Source organism: Rhinichthys klamathensis, unplaced genomic scaffold (genome assembly GCF_029890125.1).
Source record: "Rhinichthys klamathensis goyatoka isolate OS25496 unplaced genomic scaffold, OSU_Roscu_1.1 h1tg000430l_1, whole genome shotgun sequence".
Classification (NCBI taxonomy): domain Eukaryota; kingdom Metazoa; phylum Chordata; class Actinopteri; order Cypriniformes; family Leuciscidae; genus Rhinichthys; species Rhinichthys klamathensis.
The window spans coordinates 707,261-732,133 of record NW_026606926.1 but is presented as its reverse complement, the minus strand read 5'-3'; the positions used below and the strand labels follow the sequence as shown (position 1 = coordinate 732,133).

The 24,873-nt window shown below is 38.8% G+C and overlaps 1 protein-coding gene and 1 long non-coding RNA gene across 7 annotated transcripts in view; both read right to left on the bottom strand.

Moving 5' to 3' along the window:
* Positions 1–14,109, bottom strand: part of atp2b1a (ATPase plasma membrane Ca2+ transporting 1a) — a 32,248-nt gene extending 18,139 nt beyond the window's left edge. The window contains exons 1-2 of one of the 4 annotated variants that reach the window (XM_056235788.1): positions 14,036–14,109; positions 4,806–5,233 (exon numbers count right to left, since the gene is read on the bottom strand). In XM_056235788.1, the coding sequence (XP_056091763.1) occupies positions 4,806–4,998 (193 nt within the window). In that variant the 5' untranslated portion in view covers positions 4,999–5,233; positions 14,036–14,109. Of the gene's footprint in view, positions 1–4,805; positions 5,234–12,324; positions 12,730–14,035 lie in introns of those variants that run through there. The other 3 variants (XM_056235787.1, XM_056235790.1, XM_056235789.1) reach the window with 3 other exon arrangements.
* A 9-nt stretch (positions 14,110–14,118) lies between these two features.
* LOC130071151 (uncharacterized) overlaps positions 14,119–24,873 on the bottom strand; it is a 108,446-nt gene continuing 97,691 nt past the window's right edge. Inside the window, exons 3-4 of one of the 3 annotated variants that reach the window (XR_008803971.1) lie at positions 15,350–15,467; positions 14,119–14,190 (exon numbers count right to left, since the gene is read on the bottom strand). This is a non-coding gene — a long non-coding RNA (uncharacterized LOC130071151). Of the gene's footprint in view, positions 14,226–15,033; positions 15,468–24,873 lie in introns of those variants that run through there. The other 2 variants (XR_008803972.1, XR_008803970.1) reach the window with 2 other exon arrangements.

Below are 24,873 nucleotides of genomic sequence, written 5' to 3'. Positions count from 1 at the left end.
GGGCTAAGGAGCAGATGAGTCAGGTCTTACGCCTCTGTCAAAAATGCATTTATGCTGCAGTGCACATCTCAATTCCACTCTCACTCAAGATCAAGCAGACAGCTAGTTTAAAGCATCACTGAAGCGAAGATTAAACTAGAAGAAGAAAAAAATAAGGCCATTTAGACAGCTCACTATTCATTTGCATGCTACTGAGTGCATAATTAGCACTATGATTGCTGGAAGTGCTAATACCTTTTAGGTGTTGTATACCTAAAACTAGCGTTTGCACTAGTTGCTGCGAAGACTCCAAGGTTTTTGCAATTTCCACAAAGGAGACCAAATCATAGGACGTCAGTTCCTCTTTTCACCTGAGACCTTGAAAGCCACAAAAACAGGGGCCTCCAGACAATCTCTAATGTGAAAACCCAGGAAAGAAACATATTTAACAAGCTAGACAAGACAATAGAAAACATTAAATTATGAATAACTATGCTAACCAACCCATTCAGACATCAACAAAGCAAATTATAAGCAATGGTTTTGAATACCTCACAAACAACAATCTACTGAGCTCCATGCTGGTTAGATTTTAGTTTGTTTTACTAAAAGCTCATTCATAAACATCTATAGTAAGTGCTTAAGACAGAAGGATATTTCTGACAGGTGCAGTAGCTGCACCTAAAACGCAAAATGTGTCTATTCTGTGCATCTAGACAATTCCGTCTCCAACTTCCGCTATTGTTTGAGCCAATATTGCTGTGTCGGTCTGGTTAGGATGCTCAAACAAACAGAGCAATGTTTTGAAGTATACACCTTTCGTGGAAAATCAACCTACGAGTGTCTTGTGTATAAGGTGAGAAAGAAGAAAGTGCTAGAAAACCAACACTTCACCTTTAACACACTTAAGAGCGTCCCAGAGCCCGGGTCATACTAGTATCAAGAGTACTGGATGAAGCTTGTGGCTGGATGTAAACCTTACAAACATCACCTCCCACTTGATTTAAGCAGGCAAGTCTTTTCTGAGATATCCTTCAGAAATATTTGTGTTAAGTCTTTTAAAAAGAACTGTGAATACTAGGGACGCACGTTATATCGGCCACCATATCGGTAGCGGCCGATATATGTTCATTTTTAATGTTATCGTTATCGGCCTGATGAGAAGATTTGGCCGATATATTAAAGCCGATAATTAATGGATTATTTCCTTCAGCTGAGATGCTTCAGGTGCTCACCATGATGGTTTTGAATTGCTTGAAATGTGATTGGAATCACTTCAAAAAAGGAAAATACAGTTAAGAACATGTGCAGCACAAGTCTGTCATATAGGCTACATCAAATTATAATAAAAATATTATAATTGTGCGATTGGGACATGGATTTTAATGGCGAGACTTTTGTTTTTGTAGTCAGGGTCTCAAAAATTATATAAAAATTTGGATTTAGATTTGTCGGCCAATATATCGGTTATCGGCTTTCAAATACCAAAAATTATCGGTATCGACCAAAATTTTCAGATCGGTGCATCCCTAGGGAATACCGAATTTAACACTCATTTTTAACTCTTACTGCCCCAGAAAGATTGTCCTGAGGGCCCATGAAACGGGGTCATGTATACTAGTAGGCCTTTCAAATAAAAATCCGTTAAGAACAATCTCTGGCCCTTGCCTTTAAATTGCAGTAGAAGTCCCTCTTGTCTACACATGCGCATTGTGTAATACATTAGATTTGAGGAACCTTTCAATAGTAGTCGAATGGGCTAGCATAAATACATATTCACATAAATATGATGAAAAGAACATCACAATTTAAAGTGATGCCAAAAGAGCTTTAAAAAGTAACTAGTTAAATCAAAAAAGTAGAAAGATTAGTGGTGGCTTTGCTACGAAATTGAGAAATGGCCTACTTACTAATTAGAAATCCCTTTTCAATTGTCAAAGCTCTTGTAATCTTGAATGACTGCTTAATTTCCTATGGCAAAACTGAGTGATCTGATTAAGCTGTAAAACGTGTCATAACAGCAGGGCTGCCTGCCAGCGTGCTATTGTGAAGCGGAGGGAACCGGGCAGAGCTAAACCGGCGGATCACTGTGGGGCTCCAATCTCAGTTAGCCTTGTGCTGTGTAGAGAGACTGGCTAAGCGACAGGGCCCTCTATAAGTCTGGGCACTGAATAGAATACTGAGGGGGAAATTCTCATACTATTCTTCTATGACTAATACATAATTCACACGGTATACAAAGCTGGGGCACAGCATGGGCCAAATTTCAGACAGTCTATTCAAGAAACAAAATACGCATTTTTAGGAGTCATATCGATGTTATCAGTGTGACCCCATTATTTGAGCCATGAAGTCGAAATATACATTTCCACTGACGCTATAGTTTCCACTGACACCATGACAAAGGTATAGCTCTGGACTGCAGACAGCACAGTAAGCCTTTGTTTCAATCACTCAGTATTTCAATCACTCAGTATTTCATCGCCTGCTAATAAAAGTCAGACCTTGTGAGGGTAGGATGCAGCAGGTGACACTACATACAAGCATCCAAGCATGCCATGCATATCAGAAGGTAGAATTGCTTCATTATTAAGACTGAAAGATAGGAGTTTGCTGTAGGGATGCATGATATATTAGCCACCATATCGGTATCGGCCGATGCAAATTTTTAATGTTATCAGCCCGATAACATTTTTTGGCTGATATATTAAAGCCGAAAGTTAATGAATTATTTCCTTCAGCTGAGACACTTCAGATGCACACTGTTCACCATGATGGTTTTGAATTGCTTGAGATATGATTGGAATCACTTAGTTAAGTGCAACGTGTGCAGCGCAAGTCTGTCATATAGGCTACATAAAATTATAAGGAGAATATTATTATTGTGTGCTTGGGACATGGATTTTAATGGTGAGACTTTTGTTTTTGCAATTAGGCTCTCAAAAATTACATAAAAACTTGATTTAGATTTATCTGCCAATCTATCAGTTATCAGCTTTCAAATATAAAGGAATTATCAGTTTTCGCTATCGGCCGGTACATCCCTGGTTTGCTGCTCTGCCAAACATATTATTCATAATACCAAGTGTCAGATACGTTTAATGCATATTAGGTATTAAGACCTAGCAGCAACATTAATACTAATTCAAGCATAACTATTAATATTGTTGTTCATACTGAACTATTTTGTTGACTGGATTGGATTATAAAATGGGCCAAATATGGACCTGACCCATATCTATCAGAATATCAAAGAAACTTGGGATCACCACACCAACCAGAACATCTGAGCAAGCACACATACCCTATTTTTAACATTTTATTCAATGAAGGAGCAAAACTAATTAAAGGTCAAGGCCCTAATATTGTCCCTTTGTCGCTCTCCTTTAAGAACGTGCTATATTTTGACTTTAAATAACAAAAATCCATTACTGCTGATCAAGCCAGCATGCTAAATAGATAAGTGAAGTATTCTCATGGAAACACTGCCCAAAAGCCCCAAATTGACATTGGCAGCGTGTTCACACACGAGAAAACTGTGTCTCAAAGAGCCTGCAGAAAACTGCTATAGACATGGTGCCGTTTTAATCTGGGATCAAACTGAAAATCCCTTCCCCCAAGAGTTCAATCAAGGTCAGGTCAGCGATTAAACCTAATGTCTACAGAGAGGTAATAAACCAATGGAGCTACAGCTGTGGTCTGCACACTGACTCTGCACTTTTCTATATGTTACCCTTAAAGACTATATACCTGCTCACACATCTCTTCCAATGAAATAAAGTAAAAGAAAAAGTGCAACTGTAAGCAGAGACAGTGAGAGATATAAAAAAGACAAATAGGGCTGCAACAGCCAAAAAAAATAAATCAAATAAAAATCGATAATAAAAATAATCAGTAACGAATTTTATTGTCGATTAAGTCGGATGTCTGTGATCATGTGGCACAGAAACTTCTGTCAATGATGTCACTTTGCACTTTTTGCTGGGAGGAACAAGTTTACGACCAAAGTTGCCTAAATTATGGGAGAATTATGTATTAAAAGCTTCAAAGAAAGTCATGAGCATATGGCTGCATGTGGGGTGTCAGGTGCTTCGACAGATTGCTTGTGCTTTTTATTACTTACATGCTGTTATATTGCTAAAATAATCTTATTGGTAAATGTTTCAACCTCAAAAGTTAATTGAGTGCATCCTAACAGTAGGTGTTTTGCTGTTAAAATTAAAATACTCCTAAGAGCGCGTTTGTATAGCTTTCCTATAAAAAGAGATTAAAATAATTGTAGCCCCTAGAGATCAATAAAGAAATGGATAAATAAAGACAGAGAGCAGGAAGGGTCTAAAACTAGCCATTACAAAAGCTGTTAAATTTCTGCTGCAGCCACATTCTCACGAGCTATATCGAATGGGATGGTAAATGCATTTGTGTTTGACATTAAGGACTTTTATTTGAAATGTCAAACACACCGACATGCAGGACACTCTCTGTCTAGTCTAACTGTTTAGTAGGGAAGAAAGATCTTCATCTCAATCAGACATCGTGTAGATATTAGCATACGGTCTATGTGCTGCCTGAGCCCAGGGTCATGTAGCGAGCAGCAGCAATGGGACAACAGCAGCAAACCTCCCAATAGACTGCAGATGCACTAAAATGCAGCAAGATGCCATTCAAGTGTAACGGACCTGCTCACAACTGCTAACATCTGTATGTTTAGAGTGAAATGCAACAGTGCTGTTTAAAACCATCCAAAGAGTGGGTGTTCCTTCCACTATACCTCCTGGACCTGTTTTTTTGCAAAGCAAAGAAAGTGCAAAATAATGATTATGTACCATCTACAGGCGATGTTTTCAGTCTGCTGCAAAGTCCGTTAACGTCCGCAAAAGATTCCTGGATTTTGTATAATCCTTCAGCCCCTCGCAGTTCCATGAGAGAGCGCAGATCATTAAGCGAGACCCCAAACTCTCCATCGTGATTGGGCTCTGCCACAGAGTTCTTCACCCCGCTGTATGAGTTGTTAGCCATGTCTCCCGGCTACACCGCGACTCAGCAAGGGTGGAAAAATGGCGTCCCAAAAGGAGAGCTAAATCCTCAGGAGACCAATGCCAGTAGTTCCCATAAACAGCTGACGTCCTTCAGAGGAGGAGGAGGAGGATGCCCGACTGCAGGTGGCAGGACTGGGATAATTCACAAGCCATTCTCCTCAGCCCGTGGCGTTGCTTTCATTGCGAATGAAACCTTAAACAATCAGCCCAAGGACCTGCAAAAAAAAGAAAAGAATGTTTGAGTATAAATAATAATAATATTCATTTTACTAAATGTGCAAATCCCCAACTAGATAATAGATGCGTTTGATGATTTCAAAACAAAATGTCAACAAAAAAAAAACACCTTAAGTTTAGAAAACTCCCCATTGGGCCTGAACTTAGTAAGAACGAACTCATTGGCTGAGTTTCAAGGTGACATGCTACCCACTTTTACAGGCACAAGTATGTGGGTAGCGTGGGAACTGACCTGCCATCTTAACTATGTGAGACAAAAAAAACCTTCTCCCCCAACATTAGACATGGCTTTTTCGAGCACCATGAAAATGCTTTGAATTTGGAAACTCATGGAATAGAGCAAAACTGAAAAGAGTCTATTAAGTGTTAATGTACAGATTTCACTGCCAGAATGACTTAATTATATAGTCAGTCAATGCTGAATAAGTTCTGTGTTTGAGAGCAATGGTCAAGGTCATAGGTTCAATTCCCAGGGAATGGACATTCACAAACTGATTAAATGTATACACTGAGATTGAATGCAATAAAAGCATCTGCAAAATGCACAAAATGTAAATGCAATAACTGCACTTGAAGTGACAAAGTGTAAATAAGCCCAATGAGACTGCTTGGACAAATATCTTCATGTACACAAACAAAAGAGAACACTCCATATCTATAACATGCCCACAAACCAAATAACACACACTATCAGACTTTACAGTTGAAACCCACTGGACTTTCAATGAACAATTTCTTTGGGACTATTTTAGTAGATAATAGGGCTAACTAAAACGCAGACAATCAAGACATTGTCTGTCCGAGCACCATACAGCATGTCTCTCCCTAGCTTTTATCAGGAAGATTTCATTAACTTACATTATTAGAATTATAATAAAGGAAATTACCAAGCAGCAGTATGAGTGATCTGAACAGATTTAAGGAGGACCAGACAGTAAATTCAAACTATGAGGATAAGATGATGATTGATGTTGTTGAGAGTGCTTTCGTTCTGTACGCAGAGGTAAAACGTGTAGTAGCCCTCCAGGACTGATTTACTTGCAGTAGTTCATGCAGAGCGTGGAACAGCATGCTTCTCTGTAACAGGCTACCAGCTGGGCTATCAACGTCTCTCACAGCCAATGTCATGAACACTGCAGACAAAAAATTAAGAGACCAATCTTTAGCTAAAACTACTCTCTTAGGTACTGAAACTCTGGACTTGACATTTTTATGAAGCTGCGACAAAAAGTGTTCCTTCCTGCACAACTAAAAATAAACACAGTAAAACATAAAGAGCATTAGCAAATAAAGTCTAAAGTACGCCAGTCAACAAGTTCAGTTTTATCTGTCATTGAAACTGGAAGTGAAAAGGGAAACACCCAAGACAGAGCTTTGCACTGCAACGGCTTAACTGTGTTCCTCCCTTTTGAAGTAGCAACTGGTCCTAGAATGTGTCTGTGAAAACCCGAAGATGGGTTAAAACAGAGCTTCCTGAAATGACTGTCATCTCAGGCATTCGTGGTACACATTTCATTTTCACAGTTCATTCTGACAGTGCAGAAAGAAAAGGCACTGTAAATATCAATGCGTGCAGGTTTCAAGCAGATAACCTCTGTCCTAAACAGTCAACCTCTTTTTTCTCCCAGTTATCATCTATGAGTGTGACTGCACGGCCACGATGAGGGAAGTGCCAAACCTTTGCTTAGCCGTGACAGTTTCAGGTTGCAGAGCAGGTCACATGTCACAACAGTGGAAAATCATTGTGATTGGATCTTCAAACCAACAGCTAGCACAGTATGGTTGAGCAACAGTAATGTTAACCCTTGCCATTCAAAGCTAGAGGACAGTTTTGGACCTGCACCTGTGGACTGCCTTAAGCCTAATAATTTAAGCATCATATCATATACTCATATTATATTTCTGATGGTCCTCACAAAGAAACAGGCATTTATGCCTGGCATTGTGTAATTTCATGCATTTAGCCACCATTCTATCCACCCTAAAAACTATACACTATGCACCTGTGGATAAATAGGCAGGTTCGCATGAGATCTAAGTGCTCCCTAATGACAAAATGTAAAGTTGCAAACCTAAGAAAACTTAAGGAAAACCCTCTCGTTCTTGGTTGGCAATTGGAGACCCTACACTGTACAAGCCAACTTCACGCTAGTCAGGAACAGCGATTCCAGGGATCCCTCTGCAGTAGAGCTGTCGGTAATGGGGTATTTTTAGCAGCCTCAGACAGCCCATCCCCCTTGCTGGCTGTTGCTGAAATGGGTCAGGCCATTTCTATGTGGAGGGTACAATGGCAGACACCCCGCCTTACTCATGCTACATGGTTCAGAGCACTTAAGGCCACTTCACACCACAGACTGGGCACTTCTAATATACCCTTAGACACTGATCCTGCCAACTCACAGTAGCCTGCCACCCACTCAACCACACAAAGCACAACTCCTCAAGAAGAACCTGAATGACACCTCCAAAACAACAAAAAAAGTATCCTTCAAGCTGAAAAATAAATTGCTTCATATTTCTAGGGCACAGAGATTTCTGTGATGCAGAAAACATGGAATCCAGTCATTAAAATGGAATGTACTGTACAATGCGAAATGTCACGGAATTTGCCACAATTTGGATGAATAAATCAAAAGTAGGACTATAGATTGCCATTTTAAAAAGTCTGAACATTTTTATTACATTATAAAGCTCAATCCAGAAGAAAATAAAACAATCCATATGGCACTCTTGTTGTTAAAGAAATTGTAATAAATTATTTAATAATTAATCAAGGATTAATAAAATGGAAAACAGAATTTGGTAAATAAATAAAACCGATTTCAAAAGGGCCCTAATTATTCTTTCTGCTTTGTTAGATGAGCACAGTGGGAAAACTATAAAAATGCAAACAGCTGGCCTACGTACTTAAAAGCTCAGTGCTTTCGTGTTCTCACCAGGGCCTAAAACAGCATATCTAAAGAAGTGATTTTAAAGAACAGAAACCTTTAAGTTGATTGTTATGGGTGCCATTCACAGCACACAAGCCATCCATTTGCTCCGACCCCTGCCTCCATGTCTGACACTGCACAGTAAATCAGAGATGACTCGAACCATTTGAAGTGATGGGCATGATGAGGCTTCAGAATTTATATTTGCTTAACTTATTGAATGTCACTTGGTGAATGGATGCGGGCATGACCGACACGACTAAAGGTTCTGTTTCTGTCCAAACACAATCTGTTTATATTTAGATGCACACTTTTTAAAGACAGCACCTGTAAGCACCAGTCAAAGAGCACTGCTTCCACATTCCTTTGAGGGGGGGAAACGGGATTTCACTAACTGTTTTTACTGAGCATCAAGTTGGGTGCATTGAAAATAACACATCTGGTTGCAAATTTACCCCAGTCATTTAAGGTAGAAGAAAATATACAATATTGTTCTTATTTACAGACCTCATTTAAACTGAGGACAGAGAACACATTTGCCCCTAAGATGGCCATTTAATCTCTGTCATCAACATTTGATTAAGGCATAAAGCATGACGCTATACAGTAATTAAATAGCAACATTATTCAAATGTACTTAATAGCACAGCCCTCTATTTTTAGCTGTTTATAATAGCTTATGAGGGGTTGAATGTCACCTCAGATTAATGTGACACCAAGGCAGTGGCCTCTTACATAAACAATACTAGAGAGAGGGGCTAAGATACCCTTTTTCCATTCTAGTCATTCTGGAACACATTCACATTTACTTAATATAATATAACGTTACAGCTTTTACTACAAGCGTTGAACAAAGCCATGGCCAATTTGTTTGACCACACTGTTTAGTTTGATCTCGTTGGAGGTACAACCAATATCTATAATCAAATAACTTTATTTTTGTGTGAACTGTCCCTTTAAGCTTGGCGTATTCGTGTCAACAGTTGTAGTATAGAGTCCTAATTCCTAACTAATTTGTTTAAGCTTGCCCTACTCAAACCAATTAATTATTCTGAGCATTAGGGTTTACAATGTAATTACAAGCATAAATAAAAACAATATAACAAAGTTATTGTAAAATAGCACTTTCGTGTTCACTGTATAAATTAAATATACATTAATCTTTGTTTTGTTGGTTGATTAGCATTAGTGACACAGATCGCTGCAGAGCTAATGCACCGATCCAATATACTGATACACATCCGATTTCTGTCCTGGTCCGTATACGGATCATGGATGAACTACGCTCCGTTACACCCCTTCTACGGTGCAATGCATCGTTCCAACATCCATTAGGAAAACTCCTTTCTTAACTAAGTCGGCATTTAATGGAAGTTTCAATAGTATTTTCTTCCCTATTGTGACATATATCCGGCTTCTTGAACAAGAAAAAAATGTAGGGCGGGACTTGACTTTGTCCTTTGGGAATTGATTGGATCATGTAATTTGCCATGATCTCATGCGAGTGCAGGTTGTCCCGCCCTCACGCCGATAAACACGTCATCGGAGAAGAGATGTCGTTGCAAGATGGAGGGGGGAGTTATTTTGATAAAAGATTACAAGGGCACATGAAGTTCATAAAAAATATTGATGTGCACAGACAAATCATTTAATAATAAAATGCAATGTTCCGTAAAAAATATGCATTTCGATTCCATGGTGCAATCTGCTAGAATGCTCTAAGAACATGTGCTTACATTAAAACACAATACACGTTTTCCATCAATATAATATATAACATTATAATATGCCAATAATAATATATGCGTGACATTAAGATTAATCCTAATCATCATTTGCATGCAAGCTGCTTCTCACAGAGCTTAAGTAAAAAATCTACTATAAAGCTTTAGGAAAAATACTCCATTGCATATTAATATATATGTAAAGAAAAAAATAGATATTAAATCAATATACAACTGGGCCATGCTCATACATAACAGTCCAAAGGCCTCTGAAGCTCACTTGACAGTCAAAGGTTAGTTTATGTTAAGGGTAAATCATTAAAAAATGAAACCATTACTTAAGTCAAATCATATATTTCCATCCTGCAATAAATCAGAAAACACTTTTTAACAAAGACAGCTGTTGCAATATGGACAACTTTGCTCTGAAGAATACTGAATGGCAACAAAATTCTCAGTATTTGCTTCGAATTTGTCTCTGTTATGCATCAGGAACTGTTGTTATTACAATGACTTAATATGTTCACCACAAACACATTTAAATATCAATTTCCTAAGTAGTGATATCAAAGGTCAGCGTACACACTACACAAATAATTTGTGTAGAAGACCAAAAAAAAGGGCACAAATACACCCTTACGATTTGAGTTAGAGAAAGCTGAATATACACTGAGACTCAAGGTCAAATTCAGCATTGCTGTCATTCAGCGAGGCATTATCATGGGCTGCAAAAGCTTAAGCAAAAAAGCAACAAGGCAGCGAATGATGTACGCTAAGAAGCAACAGAGACCTGACACGCTATTTAAACGCACACCGGGGTCTATCTAGAAATTCTAGGTGCCATATTCAATCTCAACACATTAGGCAGACAGTAGACGCAATAAGTCAGCCGATTAGATTGGGTACATTGTGTTTTGCACATCTGCTCCTTCAAATACGATCCTAGCAAATTTGACGTGTCGCACAGCGCTTGTTCCAGTCTCCATGCCCAGTCACACATGACAGGAGGAATTAGGACTGTATACTACAACTGTTGACACGAATGCACCAAGCTTAAAGGGACAGTTCACACAAAAATAAAGAAAAATGATAATTTACTCACTCTAATGATGTTTGTTACACACCTTACTTTCGTCACAATTAAATAACCGATAACCAGTGACCCATACATGTTTCCATACAATGAAAGTGAATGGTGGCTGCGGCTGTCATTCTGACTAACATCTCTTAACACGAAAGTCACACGGCTTTGGAACAACATAGTGGTGAGTAAATGATAACCCATTTGCCATTTTTGAGTCAAATGGCATTTTAACGTTGGTTAAACGAAAATTGTTGTAAAACACATAGCGAAATGCGATAACTGACAAGCAGGTAACGTTAATGGTTCGAAAGGCAAGTTGACAGCTGAAGCGTCCTCGCATTTGGCTTTAGCCTGCTAGTCTCAACTCAAGTCATCCTGTCAAAAAGGGTGCACGGTTTTAACCAGACCAACATCATATCTTTCCCCGCAACTGAATGGGTCTCCAACTTTCAGTCGCAATTCAAACGGTATTTTTTTAGTAAAACCCTAAAAATACCCGACTGGCTAAAGTCACAAGCCACCGACCGTCCGACGGACAGAGACGGTCGCTTAACAAGTTGGCTCGTTTGACACAGCATTTCATTGCAGCGATCTGTCATTAAACGACAAAACGCTCGTGTAAAATAGGAAATCGTCGCTTAAAATGCAAGAAAATCACAGAGATTGTACTTCTAGTGAGCTCGTATTCTTATATCATGGACCGAATGACAGTCAAGGGTTCTGTAACGGTAACAACGCGAGTCTTTTATTTGAGGGCTTTTAAACGACTGACTGCGGTTAAAATAGCATGGTCACCCGGTATAGTATAACGAGTAAAAAACCAACACAAAATGTACAATCTCCAATCTGTACATTTTAAATTATGTTAAAGCTTCGAATTATATATTTCAACAGGAGTATTTCGAAAATACACGCTGTTTCGCATGATCGAATCTGTAGAATAGAAACGAGGCGCGCGCAGTCGAACACATTTCAGAAGCTTCATACGTCAAAAGCAACTTTCCAGCGTGCACTACACATCAGCCCAGCATCTCAACATGGTGTGATATATTAAAACCCCATTGATTTTCCACACACCCCCTCCCCTGCAGTGACAATAGGCAGGCGTGGGTTAAAAATGCACAGCAGCCTGGTCGCCTTCTTGCCCCTTTCTCTGCCTGCTACCAACTAGCAGGAGTTGCCTAGCCAATTTGGCTAGCTGATAATAACGCAGGCTAACGGAAAGCACGGTGGATGTAGACAATCAGCAAAGAGGAAGCAAAAAAAATGGTGCATTTCAAATGCAGTAAAACCACAAGCATGCATGCGAGAAATGGTGAAATTACACTCACAAAGCTCTCCGAACGGTGCCTCAGAGATCCCCCTCACTCTCTCGGTCTCCCTCAGACTCACTCTGCCGTCTATCTAGCTCTTCCAATCTGCAGAGAAATCCCTCCCACAGCCTCGCGTAGCCTGAGACATGTGATGAACGTCAGGAGGACGGGCAGTGACAAACAGGACGATCCTCATTGGCTGAGACGTGATGTCAATCACATTGGGCGCACCCTCTGCTCAGCGTCCGCGCGCATTAACATAATTTATAAAGATGTTCCTGAGACCGGTTAAATGTAAAATAACTTGTTCCGCGTTGTTGTTTATTTTAACCTAATAAACGGCACGCTTCAGCACGTGCTGGCGTGGTTTAGCCCCGCCCACTGTCACGGACGAGACTTCCCCGGAGGCTAATTAAACCTGACGTCATTCTTTCCATGACGTCGCCCGTTCTCTCTCCACGATTCTGGTCTTGTTTGATTCGCAGTGCGCAGAAACTCATTACTCTCGCTGATCTGAACCGGATTGATGAATTCTGCAGCCTTGATCCTCGCTCACCTTCTTTCCCAAGAATAAGCATTAAACATTTGTCAGTTGGTTAACATATCAATGTTGGTAATTTGTATGATCACGTTGAGTCTCCTTCATTGAAATAGATAACCAACCAGAAAGATTGTGCAAAAAAAAAAAAAAAAAAAAAATAGTATATATATTGTGCAATCCTGTGTTCTTTCTTTCTGATGCTAATAGAGTGAACTTGCATGACCAGCATTTTTTCTCTCTGCATTTTCATCAAACTCACGTCCACTGAAGCACTTAGTTTAGCAGCCAGAATCTTCTTTTAAAACTGCAGTACAAGCCCTGGAGCATTTCTGTTTGTAAACTTTTGTTATAAAATATACCAAGTTTTCATGTCAGGGACTACCTGTACCAGAGGCAAATGGAAATCTTTAGTTAGGTTAAAAAAACAACAACCAAAAAAACACTTAAATATCAAGCAAGAAATTAAACAAATACTGCAATTTCTCATTTTACAAGCAGATACCACAGCTTCCTCTTCATCATATATAAATGGCATTTCCTGTTCCTAAGGTGGAGTGCTGCAAGACTTATAATGTAACAGTCAAATCTAATCTATTAAGATTGTGATAAAATACTACTTATTGTAAGATGTTTAATTTTTATAAAGCAGCGCCTCTCTTTACAGATGAATGCTTTGTCACTTACATGTAAAAGGATTCAGACTATAAAAAAGTAGCCTTCCCCAAAAAATAAGCTCAGCTCTTTCCAAATGTTCTTAAACTAAGCCTGAAATTATTTTGAAAACGTTATTCCTAAAAGAAACAATGTTACCAGAAGACTTTTTTTTTTCCACACCTAACAAAATCCCCATGTACTTCTTGTGGTTGTTTCTTTACGACCTCGGCTGTTATGACAACCATTGTTGACATTTGTTGATCATGGTCTACTTGAAAGATGATGCCAAAAGTAGAAATGTGTTGTGGGTTTCCCCATGAAGGCCTCAAAAGAAGCCACATTATGCATCTTCATTCTGTTTTTTTTTCTTCTGTAACCGCTCTACTGACATTTCACATGTGGCCATTTATTCAAAGTGACTTGCAAATGATGAACAACACACATATGTCCGTGTCTATCTATTTCTATTATATTTATAATACATTTAAATTAGAAAATGTTAAATATACATACATACACGAGTATAGAACTTACCTCAGTATGTAGATTGTTATGATGTTATGATTCATGTTGTGTATTCAACTCTGCTAATTCGGAAGATCATTCCTCTATGATGGGGTATGATGTTTTTTGACCCTAATTTATATAAACATACTGTAGACGTGCTTCCATCCAGTAGCAATAATTCTCTGGTTTTACAATAACACAAGCACCTCTGCTCAACCTGGGGGAAAAACCAGCACAGTTGATGAGAAACAGGAAGCAGCGTTTGTGCTGGGTGCCATTGACAAGATCCTTTCACCTAATGGGTTTTATCATTAACAAGAAGAACAACGCTGCACAAGACCATCTTCAATCCTGTAGAGCATTGGGTTTTGATGTATGGCAAAACTTCAACTTTGTAAGACCTTTTAACTTGCGTTAAGCAAGGCTCAAAGGTTTGCTAATGTTCAATCAGATAGTGTGGGGAGGGGAGGTGTCAGTGAGTGCATTGATTGCTCAGCTTTTGTGCAAGCAGCTTGTAAATGTGGAGCATGTGATGCATATGTTTGCTGTAGGAATCTCTGGAGTAACCAGTCGATCTATTAGGGCAGACCACTTTGGTTTGCACCATATTTTCATCTAAAAGTAACATATAGCCCTTGCTAAGCCACAAGAGCTAGGCTGACAAACAAGTTTCCTTTCAGGCTTCCAAAACCTCTGAAGTAGAGAGGACATGAATCCTATTTTTATTTGATCCAGTTTCCACTTCTGAGCTTTTTATTTGGAGCCGGCACACAGTGATGCCTGGCCCTTGAGCAGATGTCCCAGCAGCGTACAGATCCGCAAGTGCAGCCGCCTTTTTGACTTCTTAATCATATTCTCATACACAGATTCATATGACCATTCACCTACAACCCACAGTGTCAAAGTTTAGGGTTTCAGGATATAATTTCATTTTAAAAATGCACAATGGACTGTATTGTGAATTGACTGAATATACAACAAACATTTTAATGTATGACCTTGCTGGACACTAGGCCACACATACAGGCAGCACAGTGATGTCAGAAGAGGGAAGTTAGTGGCGGTCTTGCTTTCATATCAAGATCTAAGATAAGAATGTTTGCTTAACAAGAGGTTCAGAATGAAAAACAAAGCATTCTTGGGTCAAAAATACTTCAGAGAGGAAAAACTCCTCAGGGCAGGCAATGATGTTGTCATAAGACTTTAAAGGTGTCACTGCTGAAACTCTGCAAAAATTGACAAACGAGGTGTCATGGAATGTCAGCTGACTCAAAGCAATGTGGAAGAAGAGGACAGTGGAAATGGCTCATTATAGCAGACTTGCACAAGAGGGTCCAGTACCCTATCAGTCAGGACACACACACTATTATTACTTCCTCTGGTTATCAATCTCCCTTCTCCGGCATTCTGGCTCTTACTACAGCTTTTTCCACATTGTCAGCACAGAACTTCCTTCATTCTGTTGGGACACAAAAAAGAAAGAAAAAGCAGAGAGAAAAGACAGAAGTCAGACTATATTTAGCATTATAATAACATATAGTGGCCTCAAAAGGTTTTTGGATGCTTAAGCCAAACTTAAAATAAATAAAATGTAATATTTTTTACTTAAATACTTTTAACTGTCCTGAGGTGAGATTTAGTTTCCCTCAATTTCACACAGATGCATCAGAATAAGCACAAGTGTGAACATGTTCCAGATATGTTTGACACCAGAAAGTGTCCAGATATTTTGTTTAAGTTCAGGTTTCTTTTTAATTTAATACTTTTATTCAGCAAGGATGCATTTAAAAGTGAAAGTAAAGACATTTACATTGTTATAAAATTTCTGTTTTAAATAAATGCTGTTCTTTTCAATGTTCTATTCATCAAAGAATCCGGTAAAATTTGTTTCACGGTTTACACACACACAAACTTTTTCAACTTTTCATAACAATAAAGAAAAGTTTCTTGAGTACCAAATCAGCATATTACAATGATTTCTGGAGGACCATGTGACACCGAAGAAAGGCGTAATGGTGGCTGAAAATTTGTTGCTGGTTGATTACATTTTAAAACATATTCAAATAAAAAATGTATTTAAATTGTAATAATATTTCACAATATTACTGTTTTTGCTGTATGTTTAATCAAATCAATGCAACCATGGTGAGCATTAGGGAAGCATAATTAGCATATTGAACAGTATACTGTTTTGCTGTGTTATTAAAATCTTACAAAGTTATTTTTGCTTGAAAATCATTCCTATTATTTATATTAAACATCACTCTGTTTGATAAGCTATTTAATGAAATAAAAGTCATGCATTTGTAAGTGCCCAAACACTTTTTGGGGCCGCTGTATAATAAAATACCAGGAGATATGTACCTAAAAGCAATGTTTAGTGGCAAGACGCGCTATTACATTTCAAACATTCTAAATCCTATAAACATGGGGTTACCGCTATCAGACGATGCGATTGCTGTAGTGTGCGAAACAGGCATGGGTTTCTATTGGGGCAGGTTGTTTGGGGTTAGAGAAACTTAATGAGAAACATTCATTATACCAAACATGTCATCAGACAGCTGTAATTACAATAATTGTCTCTTCTCAGAAATACTACATGGGGGTGAATATGGGGTTTGTGTGGTGTAAGACTCCTTAATTAAGTCAACAATAAACTCCCCTCACTGTCAGAGCGACAGTTATTTTCCATGAGAGAGTAGAAATAGCGTTTGCACAAAGTGCGTCCCGCAACATACAAAATGCAGTCTGATGATGCTTCATTGAGTGTAACGGCAGTCAGGGCGGGGTTATGGGATATGTTAAAGTATAACATTCAAAAATTAGGCCGCAAGAAAGATGTTAGTCTGCTTTGGGCAGGGGCATGTTTGTGTTTCCAGTTTCCAGTGGAATTTACAGCAGGAGCTCAGAGGTGAATGGCCCAGTGGAGAAAGACTGCAGCTGTACACTCTCTCTCTCTCCATGTGTGTGTGTGTGTGTGAGAGAGAGAGAGAAAGAGAGAGAGAGAGAGGGGGGGACAAAAACACAGACAGTGCTCTTAGTCAGCACTGGACCGGCAGCCGGGCCGGGGGGCCAAGTTTCCACTTGCGAACAATAATTCACCTCAAGTGCCCAGTGTGTATGTGCATGTGTGTGAGAGGACATCCCTCATTCTGAGGGCTACAGAAGTGCCTCTCCCGCCCCAACATCCTCCAGTTCCAAACCAAATGATTTCCATGTAAAGATATTTACACTTAATGTTTGAGTGTGTTTGTGGATGTTGTGTAATGGAAGCAGAAGACCTTCTCTTCAAGAAGGTCAATGAACCACCATGGACACTTACACACAGTGAGGGTGGAATATTCCGGGTTCAATACAAGTTAAGTTTAGTCGACAGAATTTGTAGCTCAAAATATAATTTCTCATCTCTCATTCTTTGAAAAGAGCAAACAGGGTTATGCCAAGGCACTTACAATGGAAGTGAATAGAACCAATTTGTAGAGTAAAATAATGTTAACATGCATATTGTTTATGTTTTGTGGATACTATTGTAAAAATTTTTGATTGTCCCCATTCATTTCCATTGTAAATCCCTCACTGAAACCAAGATTTTGCTATCTTTGAAAAACACTTAATTGTGTTCTGTGGTATGCCACAATTTATGTGGATTTAGCCTAACTCTTGAACTCAGAATACTCCATAAAGGGAGTAAATACTCCAATTCACACAGAACACGTTTGGGTTTTTTTGTGTGAAAAAGTGTAAGACGAACAGTGTAGTAGGAAAATGTAGATTTTTGATTACAAATTTAACTTCTTTTTACTTGTGCGCCTCATTTTAAGTCATGGGATGCTCCAAAAGAAGCGAATCCAACGTTCAAAGGTGTATTTAGTGCAAATTTACATAGGAAAAACAATGTAAAAGCAGCTCACAAAAACACTGTGTGTAACACTACACATCTTGTCTCTAAATCAACATCCAAATAGTGACAATTACTATCATACTGATATTAAGGCCTTACAGCCTGTATTCGTGTTCAAATGGAGAGCCATATGGGTGGCAGTGTCTGTACTACCAAATTGGTTGAAACAGATGTATTTATGTGTCATTTTCACCTTGATTTATTAGAGCGTCTGGCTACAAACCAAGTGACCAATCAACCATCATTTACTCCAGTGTCACAACATTAATAAAGCAAACCCTCGACTGACCTGAGCTGGTTATGCTGCTGGATTGTTGAGAATTGGAGCAACTCTTATGGGAAATAGGCGCCCTTTCGTCTCACTCTCTTCCTTTTCCCATGGACTATATACCTGATGTGAGCCATGAGGGAGAAGAGAGGAAGAGGAAACGGGGTAATACAGTGGGCCTTCACATCCTGAAGTCCAGTAACACAAACACACATGCACATGCCTCCTTATCTGTAACAGGTATTGGTCCTGACCTAAGAGCATTATATGGGAGAGGAAGAGACAAAGATTGAGATAGATGATAAAAGAGGGTGAGAGAAAAGATACACTTGAATTGGATATTAGATAAAGATTTTAGATAAAGATATCCAAATTAGACTCATTTAGTTTCTATTTCTGTAGTGTTGTGAGCCCCGCTCACTCTGAAATCTCATTGGTCCACAATTCTCTACATCAAACATCAAAAAGTTTCTGATTGGCTGTTGTGTTCTGGTCGTATGAGGGATCATTCCTTTGTTACACCCTCACCTATGTATGTTTTGTTACATACATCTTTTTGAAGCATTGAAATCAATGGATTTGCAGCAGTTTTTGACTCAGTTATCTCCAATGTGTAGGCAACCTTATGCTCCACACACACCCATGCCACACACGGTGGCTACAGCAGCATCTGTTCTGTGCTGAATGAATGAGTGAGCGTGTGGTTAACCCATAAACAGAGCAGGGAGAAAGTGGAAAGTGAAATGAAAAATGGTGCTGCGCTCAAACTAGACCACAACCATTTTAAGAGCTAAAATTTTCCTACCTCTGACCACTGGAACAAGCAAAGTGACTACTAGTGCAGCAAAATGATGGCCTGTACTTTGAAAAGATTTGAATAATTTTCTCTGATTCATTCATTCTCAGAATTTAAATTCATATTTGAATTTTGGTATCGTGAATCAAAAGGCGTATTGTTGTAGCTTCTTTCCTCTTGTGATCTCATGGGCCAGTCAAAGCTCAGGCAGAGGCAGAGGAGGGATCAATGATTCTACTACAAAGGAGCGAGTGCAGTCAACTGGAGCTTGAATTATTCCCTCTCTGAATTCACACTATAATCACGCCAGCCCTCGGCACAGCACTCTGCAGTGCCATTGTGATTTCTTGTGATGAAGAACACAGTGTAGATTCACATCAGACAAAGAAACTGTCAATCAGACTGTCATCCTTTAGTATCTAAGTGCAGCATGATTGTAGACCAATGACAATTCGTGGTGGGCGGAGCTACCCTCTTTTTGTCAACTATTTCTACTTTTGTTTGTAGGCCTATACTGTGTTCAAGTGCAGTAGTGTAGAGCGTGGATGAGTGTTTTCATCTTCAGATTGAGGTTATATGTTTAATAATCAGCATTTGAGCAGTGTTCAGTTATTGTTGGAAAGCATATTTTTTAATGGAAAATAGGATTGTGAGGATGGTTCATTCTGGTAAACCTGATGGCCCCAAACCAGACAGAGGCTGCCAGAGGTGATTGCTAAAGCCGCCCCACTGGTTCTGCTGTAAATGCCCTTTTGTTTAGCATGGCCAGCATGTGGGGAGTGAGAAATCACTGTCCATTACATGGCATCTTTCCTTGTTAAGCTATAGTTTCCACTCCCTTAATGAATAAACACAAAAAGAGAGTCATAATTTCATGAAGTTATAATCCTAATGGTCTCCATTGATTTTTAAAAGAAATGAAACTTTTTTTACATAAAACATTTTGTGATGTAAAATAAAAGTACAAGAAAACTGCATAATTAATATAATTTTAACATTTAATGTCTAACCTATAAAAAAATACACACAAAATATATTATTATAATACATAAATATATAAAATAAATAACAAATTTCCCCAAAGTTTAACCTCTTGTTTAAAAAGTTTAGCAAAAAATACTCTTTGGCAAAAGAACATATACAGTATATTCGACATTGCCATTGAATATTTGATAATTTGATACATTTTTGATACAAGTCCAACCCATACCTCTAAATAAATAAATAAAACAAACAAATATTATATTATATTATATTATATTATATTATATTATATTATATTATATTATATTATATTATATTATATTATCTAAAAGTCAAAACTTGATTCTTCTAAGAATACTCCCAGTAGGTTTGCTGGCTGTATCCAGATGCTTCAAAAGCCTAAACCCCCTGGGAGACCTACAGAAGGTGTAAAAGCATTAAGACAGGCCACTCTTTGTTCTGTACAGTGAAGGAAAAATATCACATCCCTGTTTGGAAAGTCACTGCCAAACCCTAAACCAGGTTAAACACATTTCAGTGAGAGAGTGGAAAAGATTTTAAGTTTAACATCAGAATGAAAAGTTACGGGTTGGAGATATGTTCCATTAATATCCATTTATCACCACAGCTTTCAAATAAACCAGCCTTTTGGGACTTTTTTAGAAAGTGAATATCTGGAACTTTATTTCTGTATTTCCGTTCATGTCTGAGTAGTCGCTGATGCATCAATGGAGTAAGGTGTTGCAAAACACCATAGGCTAAGTCAAGCTTATTTTGGTTGCTGCATGCGCAAGTGAAAGGTCATGTTAATTTTTTTTATTTAAGCTGGAAAGATTTGAGTGATGTGAATAAGCCTTAGCAGTAAACTGTATATTTTGGAAGCAGATGTTAACAGGTCATTCAACCCAGTAGCAGCGTACATGATGAAGACAAATTGTGCTTCACCACACCAGCTGACACGTTCTTCCATCACTAACCCCCAGAAGTCTTAATGTTGCCTGGTCATGGCGACGGCGAGTGTAAACGGTGCAGGCCGAAACTAGCTCCCGATGCCAGAGTCTGTTGATCGTCTGGCTGTGTGATGCAGGCCAGCTGGAATCTAACAGTCGTTTACATCCTCTTGTCAAACAAGAACCTCCAGCCTGTCAAACTTAGTGGACAGACGACAAAAACTACACTCCCCAGAGCTTTCGCTGGAGAAACGGTCTGAAGAGACAGCTAAATAAGGGCAGAAATCTTGACGAATGTTTGGAAGAAAGGCGAGTGCTGCTAATCATCTGGAGCATTTGATGGCTGTGTTCTCCCTGTGTTTGTTGTAAAGAAGACAAACCTGTTCTTTCTCCACATGGTGCTGTCACACCTGATCTAACACAGTGTATAAGATACAAGCTGAGGACACATAAGGGCCAGGGTGGCACTGGGACGCCCAGATTGAAAGCAGACCACCCAATTTAATTGTCAGAATATACTAATAAATAAAATTCACATATATGCATATCATCGGTTGTGAATATAGTTTAAAATAAGGAGGTGCATAATACCTTAAAAAGCATTCCCATTGATTTTAAAGGAATATCTGTGGATGATGCCTGAAATATAATTAGATGCCCTAATACGCACTCAGTTCTACCACATACAAAGATGAACCTGTAGTAAACAACATTAAATGGGCAACAACTGCCTCACTATCAGGGTAAATAACTTAAATGTTGCTAACACCACGTTTTAGTTAAACTGCAGGAATGCTCAACATTAAATTTAAAGATGAAAATGACATACCTGTAATTGTTTACTACAGGGGTTAGTAAAGGTAACATCATTTTCATTTTATGGGTGAACTATCCCATTAAATGTAAGCCCATGCTAAATTTGTATGACTTTGTTTCATCTGTTGAACACAAACGAATAATACATTATGAAGAACTGTTTTTCAGCTGTTTTTGTTAATTCATTGAAAGTCACTTGGGTCAAAAACACATTAAAGGGGTCATGAATTGAGAAATAACATTTTATTTGATCTTTGATCATTGTACTATAAAAACATCAGTTTCAGAACTCAAAACTTCCTCGTTATTCGGAAAACAGCTTTTATTAAAAACAAAGCTCCGAAAACAACTCGTTATGACGTAATAGTGCGATGAAACCCGTCTCTTATCTCTGCAGAAGAAAATCAATACTTATCGACCATCGCATCTTTGGACCCGCTCACTGGCACGTTAGTGAGATGAGAAGAGAGATACAGGATCACTGAACTAAAAATAGCATTACCTTCCAAAGGATCATAATGGAAAAAGTGGTTATTTATTTTCAACTATGTGAATGTCTCAGTAGAGCATTGTTTGTTTGGTACATTTCACTGTACAGAACAAATCAGTCGCAATTTCGGTGCAGGCTTTGCAAACAGAGTTTGACTCTAAGGTATGGACACAACTGTAATGCTGCCACAACATTTGAATAACAGTGTTACTTATCAGAAATCGCAGATTAGGTATTATATGTAATGATTCATGTACAGTCAGACATTCTTTGTCTCAAAATCGTTTATTTCCGTTTATGCGTCAGTAAATCAAGCCAGTGACTAAACAGTCAACTTCACATTGTTTCTAGTAGCATAAAACAATCTGCTATTTTAAATTGTGATTAAATGATATAAATAATATTTATATTATTTAAATATTAAATAATACCCCCCTTTATAATCACTGGAGCTGTCAATCACACAGAGCGGGTTTATCAGTGACTGAGTTCTGGAGTCTCACCAAAACTCCTGTTATAATCAATGACACTGTCTACACTGCACAATGAATCTCTTATCTACATAGTGTTTACACTGTTAGGTATGATGAAAGCATTCTTGAGTGTGCAGAAATCAAGTTGCAATGACAAAATCACCACATTCATTCGCTCAACAGACATGTATGTCATTGGCCTAACAATGCTCATCGCTGCAACGTATTATGCCACCGGTGTAGATCTAAATATAATGCTATAATAGTAAAGACATTAAAAGTTTTCGGCAGAGTTCCACATGTAAAACTTATTTCATATGCAAAGCTGTTAGCCAATCACAGCAGTGGGCGTTTACACTAAAGACTCATAGCAGACACACCCCTTAAAACAGAGCGTTCAAATCAGAGGGGTAAAATCAGAGTAGAAAATAGCCTTTTATTTCTAAATTATGAAAATTTGTATGTAAAAATCTTACCTACAATATAATTGCACCTCAGAAAACATGATAAAATAATAAAACAATGCAGTTCATGACCCCTTTAAACCCCAATTGACTTTTATAGTATAGACAAAAAAAAAACATTAATATTTTTCAACATGTCTTCTTTTGTGTTCACAGAAGAAAGGCAGTCATATAGGTTTGGACATGAGGGTGAGACAATGATGACAGAATAAAATTTTTTGGGTGAACTATCCCTAAAAGTGTACAGTTATTGTATAATTTAATGTGCAGTTATGCATTACACAGTGTAAAATCAGCAAATATTGTCTTATAAAGGATAAGGAAAGTGATAAGGTTCATTATACACATTTACACTCACCGGCCACTTTATTAGGTACCCCATGCTAGTAACGGGTTGGACCCCCTTTTGCCTTCAGAACTGCCTCAATTCTTCGTGGCATAGATTCAACAAGGTGCTGGAAGCATTCCTCAGGGAGTTTGGTCCATATTGACATGATGGCATCACAAAGTTGCTGCAGATTTGTCGGCTGCACATCCATGATGCGAATCTCCCGTTCCACCACATCCCAAAGATGCTCTATTGGGTTGAGATCTGGTGACTGTGGAGGCCATTTTAGTACAGTGAACTCATTGTCATGTTCAAGAAACCAATTTGAAATGATTAGAGCTTTGTGACATGGTGGAAGTAGCCATCAGAGGATGGGTACATGGTGGCCATAAAGGGATGGACATGGTCAGAAACAATGCTCAGGTAGGCCGTGGCATTTAAACGATGCCCAATTGGCACTAAGGGGCCTAAAGTGTGCCGGGAAAACATCCCCCACACCATTACACCACCACCACCAGCCTGCACAGTGGTAACAAGGCATGATGGTTCCATGTTCTCATTCTGTTTACGCCAAATTCTGACTCTAACATCTGAATGTCTCAACAGAAATCGAGACTCATCAGACCAGGCAACATTTTTCCAGTCTTCAACTGTTCAATTTTGGTGAGCTCTTGCAAATTGTAGCCTCTTTTTCCTATTCGTAGTGGAGATGAGTGGTACCCGGTGGAGTCTTCTGCTGTTGTAGCCCATCCGCCTCAAGGTTGTGCGTGTTGTGGCTTCACAAATGCTTTGCTGCATACCTCGGTTGTAACGAGTGGTTATTTCAGTCACTGTTGCCCTTCTATCAGCTCGAACCAGTCTGGCCATTCTCCTCTGACCTCTGGCATCAACAAGGCATTTCCGCCCACAGAACTGCCGCTCACTGGATGTTTTTTCTTTTTCGGACCATTCTCTCTAAACCCTAGAGATGGTTGTGCGTGAAAATCCCATTAGCAGTTTCTGAAATACTCAGACCAGCCCTTCTGGCACCAACAATCATGCCACGTTCAAAGTCACTCAAATCAACTTTCTTCCCCATACTGATGCTTGGTTTGAACTGCAGGAGATTGTCTTGACCATGGGCCTTTCTCAATCTGTGTTCTTGTCTGTACTTGTGTCCTTGTGTTCTTGTGAAACGTCATCTTTTGTGGCCCAAGTACTGTCCCAATACACAAGTTTGCATTTTGGCAAGAACAGTTAAAAATCCCGGATGTGTTCTTGACACGCCCATTTTACCGAGGATGCATCGGCTGGTAACTTGTGTGAACTTGACGGCAGAAATATCCCAGCATTCAATTCGGCATTCGAGGAAGGAGAGGCAGGTCAATACAGTATTTCGTTTTTCTACAATTACGT